This window comes from Leucoraja erinacea, unplaced genomic scaffold (assembly GCF_028641065.1).
Source record: "Leucoraja erinacea ecotype New England unplaced genomic scaffold, Leri_hhj_1 Leri_1329S, whole genome shotgun sequence".
Classification (NCBI taxonomy): Eukaryota; Metazoa; Chordata; class Chondrichthyes; order Rajiformes; family Rajidae; genus Leucoraja; species Leucoraja erinaceus.
The window spans coordinates 12,501-20,000 of NW_026575593.1; the positions used below are offsets into that span (position 1 = coordinate 12,501).

Below are 7,500 nucleotides of genomic sequence, written 5' to 3' on the forward strand. Positions count from 1 at the left end.
CTGCCTTCTCCCCATAACCCCTGACACCCGCACTAATCAAGAATCTATCTGTATCTCTTGCTTTAAAAATGTCCACTGACTTGTGGCCTCCACAGCCGTCTGTGGCAAAGAATCCCACAGATTCACCACCCTCCGACTGAAGAAATTCCACCTCATCTCCTTCCTAAAGGAACGTCCTTTAATTCTGAGGCTGTGACCTCTGGTCCTAGACTCTAGACTCTCCCACTAGTGGAAACATCCTCTCCACATCCACTCGATCCGGGCCTTTCACTATTCGGTGAAGTTTCAATGAGGAACCCGCTCATCCTTAGTAGTATTTCCACACTCTATGAATCGGGGATTGTGCTTAGATATGGTGATATTTTACTGAACTGAATTGGAAAAAGGATTTCCCTGTAGCTCAGACAGACACAAAAACTCTCTAGAATTTAGGAGATTGAGAGGGGATCTTATAAAAACGTACAAAATTCTTAAGGGGTTGGACACGCTAGATGCAGGAAGATTGTTCCCGATGTTGGGGAAGTCCAGGACAAGGGGTCACAGTTTAAGGATAAGGGGGAAATCCTTTAAACCCGAGATGAGAAGAACTTTTTTCACACAGAGAGTGGTGAATCTGTGGAACTCTCTGCCACAGAGGGTAGTTGAGGCCACACAGTTCATTGGCTATATTTAAGAGGGAGTTAGATGTGGCCCTTGTGGCTAAAGGGATCAGGGGGTATGGAGAGAAGGCAGGTACGGGATACTGAGTTGGATGATCAGCCATGATCATATTGAATGGCGAATGGTGCAGGCTCGAAGGGCCGAATGGCCTCTACTCCTGCACCTAATTTCTATGTTTCTATGTAAAAAGCTGGAGTAACTCAGTGTGATGGGCAGCATCTCTGGAGAGAAGGAATGGTGCAGCCTTGTCACCTGATCCTTCTGTCCAGAGATGTTGCCCGTCCCGCTGAGTTACTCCAGCATCTTGGTTTCCCAGCAGCAGACGCAGTTCCCTTCCCACACATCTCCCCGCGCCTCTGTACACGTGAGAACAAGGAACCGGCGAACCGCTGTAGCTCCACGCACCTTGTGGATCACCTCCTTCAGTAAGGTCCCGCTGGTCATGATCACATCACTGCAGACTGTGGAGGGGGAGAGAGGAAAGAGAGAGGGGAGAGGGAGGAGGGGGGGGGAGAGAGGAGGGGGAGAGGAGGGAGGAGAGGAGGGAGGGGAGGAGGAGGAGTGGGAGAGGGAGGAGAGGGAGAGAGAGGAGGGGGAGAGAGGAGGGGGAGAGGAAGAGAGAGAGGGGACGAGGGGGAGAGGGAGGAGGGGGAGGGAGAGGGAGGAGAGGGGAGAGAGAGAGGGGGGGGGGAGGGAGGAGGGGGGAGAGGGAGGAGGGGGGAGAGGGAGGAGGGGAGAGAGAGAGGAGGGGGAGAGAGAGGAGAGGAGGAGAGGGGGAGAGGGGGGAGGGGAGAAGGGGGTTGGCGAGGGGGGGGAGAGAGGAGGGGGGGGGAGGAGAGGGGAGGAGGGGAGAGGAGGGAGAGGAGAGAGGGAGAGGGAGGGAGAGGGAGGAGAGAGGAGGGGGGGAGGAGGGAGGGGGGGAGAGGTGAGAGGAGGAAGGGAGAGACCAGGGAGAGGGGGGGGGAGAGAGGAGAGGGGGGGAGAGGAGGAGAAGGAGAGAAGTAGGGTAGTTTAAGTAACGGGAAGGACTTTGGGCAGGTGGGCCGGGAGTAAGGGAGAGGGGGAGGTGGGGAGGGGGCGGGAAGATGGGGGGAGCGGGGAGGGGGGAGGGAGTGCAGGGGGGAGGAGGAGGCAGTTGGGGAGGAGGGGCGAGGGGTGGGGAGGAGGAAACAGGGAGAGGGGGGAGAGAGGGTGGGGGGGGGGAGGAGGGGCCATGGGTGGGAGAGGAGGGGCGGGATGGGGGGAGGGGAGGGAAGAGTGGAGTGGGGAGGGGAGGCAGAGGAGCGGGGGTGGGAGGAGGGGGAGTGGGGAGGGAAGAGGGCGGCCTTCAGGGGGAGGGGGAGGGAGGGGAGAGGGGGGGGGGGAGGAGAGGGGAGGGGGAGGGACGGGGGAGGCTGGGGAGGAGGGCGGAGGGAGGGGGGGGGAGGAGGAGGTTCTCAGGCTTCTGGGGGGGAGGAGAGGGGAGGAAGGGGAGGAGGGGCGGGGGGTGGGGAGGAGGAAGGCGAGTGGGGGGGGGGAGGGTGGGGAGGAGGGGCGGGGGGGGGGAGGGAGGGGGGGAGTGGGGGTGGGGAGGGGAGGGGGGGGGGGGGTGGGGAGGAGGGGCGGGGGTGGGGGGGAGGAGGGGGGGGGGGGTGGGGAGGAGAGGGGAGAGGGAGGGGGGAGGAGGGGAGGGGGGGGGGTGGAGGAGGGGGGAGAGGGGGGAGGAGGGAGGGGAGGGGAGGAGGGGAGGGGGGGCGGGGGGGGGGGGGGGGGGGGGGGGGGGGGGGGGGGGGGGGGGGGGGGGGGGGGGGGGGGGGGGGGGGGGGGGGGGGGGGGAGGAGGGGAGGGGGGGGGAGGGGGGGGGGGGGGGGGGGGGGGAGGGGGGGGTGGGGTGTGGAGGGGAGGGGGGTGGAGAGGGGGGGAAGGGGGGAGAGGGGAGGAGGGGAGGGGTGGGGAGAGAGGGAAGGGTGGGGAGAGAGAGGGAGGGGGGAGAGGAGGGGGGAAAGGGGGAGGGGCGACGGGGGGGAGGGGGGGGAAGGGATAGGGGGGGAAGGAGGAGAGGAGGGGGAGGGAGGGGGGAGGGTGGTAGGGAGGGCGGGCGGAGGGAAGGGGGGGGGGGGGGGGGAGGGGTGGGGGGGGGAGGGGGGGGGGGAGGAAGGGGGGGGGGGGGGGGGGGGGGGGAGAGGGGGTGGGAGGGAGAGGGGGAGAGGGAGGGAGGGTGGGAGAGAGGGGAGGAGGGGGAGGATGGGAGGAGGGGAGGAGGGGCGGGGGTGGGGAGGAGGGGGCATGGGTGGGGAGGAGGGGCGGGGGTGGGGAGGGAGGGGGGAGGGGGTGGGGAGGAGGGGCGGGGTGGGGAGGAGGGCGGGGGGGGGAGAGGGGTGGAGGGGAGGGAGTGTTGGGGAGGCGGGGGAGGAGGGGGAGGGGGGGGGGGAGGAGGGGGGGGGGGGGGGGGGGGGGGGGGGGGGGGGGGGGGGGGGGGGGGGGGGGGGGGGGGGGGGGGGGGGGGGGGGGGGGGGGGGGGGGGGGGGGGGGGGAGGGGGGGAGGAGGGGGGGGGGGGGGGGAGGGGGGGGGGGGGGGGTGGGGAGGAGGGGGCAGGGGGGGGTGGGGGGGGGGGGGGGGGGGGGGGGGGGGGGGGGGTGGGGGGGGGGGGGGGGGGGGGGGGGGGGGGGGGGGGGGGGGGGGGGGGGGGGTGGGGGGGGGGGGGGGGGGGGGGGGGGGGGGGGTGGGGGGGGGGGGGGGGGGGGGGGGGGGGGGGGGTGGGGAGGAGGGGGGGGGGGGTGGGGAGGAGGGGACGGGGGGTGGGGAGGAGGAGGGGGTGGTGGGGAAGGAGGGAGAGGGGGGTGGGGAGGAGGGGCGGGGGGTGGGCGGAAGGAGGGAGGAGGGGGGAGGAGGGGAGAGAGGGGAGGAGGGGTGGGGAGGAGGAGGGGGGGGGTGGGAGGAGGGGCAGGGGGGTGGGGAGGAGGGACGTGGGGTGGGGAGGAGGGGCGGGGGGTGGGGAGGAGGGGCTTGGTGGGGAGGAGGGGAGTGGGAAGGGGCGGAGAAGGGGGCTTGGTGGGTGAGGAGGAGGGAAGGGGGTGGGGAGGAGGGGCTGGGTGGGGAGGAGGACGGGGGGGGTGGGGGAGGAGGGGCTTGGTGGGGAGGAGGAGGGGGGGGGGTGGGAGGGAGGGGGCCTTGGTGGGGAGGAGGGGGGGACGGGGGAGGAGGGGGGGGGAGGGAGGGACGTGGGGGCGGGAGGAGGGGCTGGGGGGGGGGGGGCTGGGGGGGGGCGGGGGAGTGGGGTGGGGAGGAGGGGCGGGGGTGGGGAGGAGGGCGGGGGGGGGAGGGGAGGAGGGGGAGGGGGAGGGGGGAGGAGAGGGCAGGGGGGGGAGGAGGAGGGGCGGGGGGTGGGGAGAGAGGGGCAGGGGTGGGGAGGAGGGGCGGGGGGATGGGGAGCAGGGGGGAGGAAAGGTGGGAGGAGGCCGGGGATCTGGGCAGACCTCTGAGGGCTGCCAGGAGGGACGTCGGGGTTAGCTCCGGGGTCTCTCTTCTTCTGGCCCAGCATGGCGGCCCCCTCATTCGTCTCCATCAGCTTCTGCTTCTTGCTGCTGTGTTTGCCGTGGGCCTGGGTCCCATCCCCTGCTGGTCTCTCCCCCTGCAGCTGAACAAGCAGATGGCGGGGAAGAGACCACACACCAGGGGTCAGGCAGCACTGACTTGAGTTTAGGAGCAAAGAGATCCTACTGCAGTTGTACAGGGCCCTAGTGAGACCAAACCTGGAGTATTGTGTGCAGTTTTGGCCTGTTGGCCTTCATAACAAGAGGAGTTGAGTCTAGGAGCAAAGAGGTCCTTCTGCAGTTGTACAGGGCCCTGGTGAGACCACACCTGGAGTATTGTGTGCAGTTTTGGCCTGTTGGCCTTCATAACAAGAGGAGTTGAGTCTAGGAGTAAAGAGGTCCTTCTGCAGTTGTACAGGGCCTGGTGAGACCACACCTGGAGTATTGTGTGCAGTTTTGGCTCTTTTGGCCTTCATAACAAGAGGAGTTGAGTCTAGGAGGAAAGAGGTCCTTCTGCAGTTGTACAGGGGCCTGGTGAGACCACACACCTGGTGTATTGTGTACAGTTTGAGTCTAGGAGCAAAGAGGCCCTTCTGCAGTTGTACAGGGCCCTAGTTAGACCACACCTGGAGTATCGTGTGCAGTTTGAGTTTAGGAGCAAAGAGGTCCTTCTGCAGTTGTACAGGGCCCTAGTGAGACCACACCTGGAGTATTGTGTGCAGTTTTGGCCTGTTGGCCTTCATAACAAGAGGAGTTGAGTCTAGGTGCAAAGAGGTCCTTCTGCAGTTGTACAGGGCCCTAGTGAGACCACACCTGGAGTATTGTGTGCAGTTTTCGTCCCCTAATCTGAGGAAGGACATTCTTGCTATTGAGGGAGCCCAGCGTAGGTTCACCAGGTTAATTCCCGGGATGTTGGGACTGTCACATGCTGAGGGAATGGAGCGGCTGTGGGCTTGCACACTCTGTGGAGTTTAGAAGGATGAGAGGGAATCTTAAAGAAACATGTAAAATTCTTAAAGGATTGGACAGGCTAGAGGCAGGAAATATGTTCCCCATGTTGGGGGAGTCCAGAACCAGGGGCCACACACACAGTTTAAGAATAAGGGGTCAGACATTTAGGACTGAGATGAGGAAACACTTTTTCACCCAGAGAGTTGTGAATCTGTGGAATTCTCTGCCACAGAAGGCAGTGGAGGCCGATTCACTGGATGTTTTCAAGAGGGAGTTAGATTTAGCTCTTGGGGCTAACGGAATCAGGGGATATGGGGAAAACGGGGGAACTGATTCTGGATGATCAGCCGTGATCGTATTGCTGGCTCGAAGGGACGATTTTCTATGTTTCAAAATGCTGGAGTAACTCAGCGGGACAGGCAGCATCTCTGGAGAGAAGGAATGGGTGACGTTTCGGGTCGAGACCCTTGCGATAGATCCTGAAGATGGGTCTCGACCGGTCTTCTGGAGAGAAGGACCCATTCCTTCTCTCCAGAGACCCTGCCTGTCCCGTTGAGTTACTCCAGCATTTTGCGCCCAATTAGACGGATTAGGGGAGATTATAGAGGGCCGGCCACCGCGCGGCGCTTGCTCACCTTCACCGTGTCCGGGCGGGAGGTGATGTCGCCGATCAGGGTGGGCCAGCAGGGACGTCGCAGTGGGTGGGCAGCGAGCCTTTGCAGGACCCCCCGAGGAAGTTGCCGCAAACCTTCACCCCACGTCCTGAGCACCCCGTACGCACGCTCTCAACGAGCTGCAAGAAACAAGGGAGCCCCCCCGCCCCCCTGTTAGCATCCTCCGAAATGAGATCCTAGATGGTTGACTGCATCAAAGATGGAGCCCAAGATGGTGACTGCATCAAAGATGGAGCCCATGATGGTGACTAGATCAAAGATGGAGCCCAGGAAGGTGACTAGATCAAAGATGGAGCCCAGGAAGGTGACTGGATCAAAGATGGCGCCCATGATGGTGACTAGATCAAAGATGGAGCCCAGGATGGGTGACTGGATCTGGATTTAAATATCTGGGAGTCCACATCTCTGAGGATTTGACATGGGCATCACACGCCTCAGCACTCGTGAGGAAGGCAAGGCAGTGCCTTTACCACCTCAGGCAATTGAGGAAATTCAGAGTGTCTCCGAGGATCCTCCAGTGCTTCTACGCAGCGGCGGTGGAAAGCATCTTGTCCGGGAATATTACCATCTGGTTTGGGAATTGCTCTGCCAAGGACAAGAAGGCTCTGCAGAGAGTAATGCGTTCGGCCGAACAAACGCACTATGGGAACTTCACTCGCCCCCCTGCAGGAACTATACAACAGGAGGTGCAACTCCAGAGCAAACAAAATCATGGGAGACCTCTTCCACCCTGCAACGGACTGTTCCAGCCGCTACGGTCAGGTAAACGCCTCCGTTGCCATGCAGTGAGAACGGAGAGGTTGAGAAGGAGTTTCTTCCCAGAGGCAATTCGGACTGTAAACGCCTATCTCACCAGGGACTAACTCTACTGAACGTTTTTCCTTCCATTATTTATTATGTAAAAAGAATATGTGTGTTATGATTGTGTTTATAATTTGTTTGGTTGTTTTGTTGTTTGTCTTTTGCACAACAGTCCGCGAGCATTGACACTTTCATTTCACTGCAAATCTAGTATGTGTAGTGACAAGAAAACTTGACTTGGACTGAGAGTGGAGCCCAGGATGGTGGACTAGATCAAAGATGGTGTTCAAGCAAAGGGAACTGGTGCAGATGCTGGAAAATCGAAGGTACACAAAAAAAGCTGGAGAAAACTCACAGAGGGAATTTCAGCAGCTTGAACCGGCCAACGTTTGCGGAGCTCGCTTGAACAGGGGGCCGCGTCCAAGAGCCGGAGCTCGGTTGACCGCGCGGGGGTGGATACCATCGCACCGGGGGGGTAACAACATATCGCCTCAGCGCAGAGGGAGAATGAGGAGGGAAGAGACAGTAACTTTAAGACTTTTGCCTCCATCACAGTGAGGAGGTGCCTGGGGAACTCACTGTGGTGGATGTTAATTTTGTTCATTGTGTGTTTTATTGTTTATTATTATATGTATGGCTGCAGGCAACGACATTTCGTTCAGAGCAAAAGGTCTGAATGATAAATAAAGGATCTAATCTAATCTAATCCAAGCATCTATGGAGTGAAGGAAAAAGGCAACGTTTCGTGCCGAAACGTTGCCTTTTTCCTTCGCTCCATAGATGCTGCTGCACCCGCTGAGTTTCTCCAGATCAAAGATGGTGACTGCATCAAAGATGGAGCCCAGGATGGTGACTAGATCAAAGATGGAGCCCAGGATGGTGACTAGATCAAAGATGGAGC

General features: G+C 61.9%; 1 protein-coding gene across 1 annotated transcript in view; it reads right to left on the bottom strand.

Moving 5' to 3' along the window:
* The window catches only part of pelp1 (proline, glutamate and leucine rich protein 1), a 34,621-nt gene that overhangs the window by 8,584 nt on the left and 18,537 nt on the right, over nt 1-7,500 (bottom strand). The window contains 4 exon segments of the mRNA XM_055665556.1: nt 1,066-1,121; nt 4,100-4,277; nt 5,988-6,173; nt 7,424-7,500. The exon segment at nt 7,424-7,500 is cut by the window's right edge and continues 102 nt beyond it. Coding sequence (XP_055521531.1) covers nt 1,066-1,121; nt 4,100-4,277; nt 5,988-6,173; nt 7,424-7,500 — 497 coding nt within the window.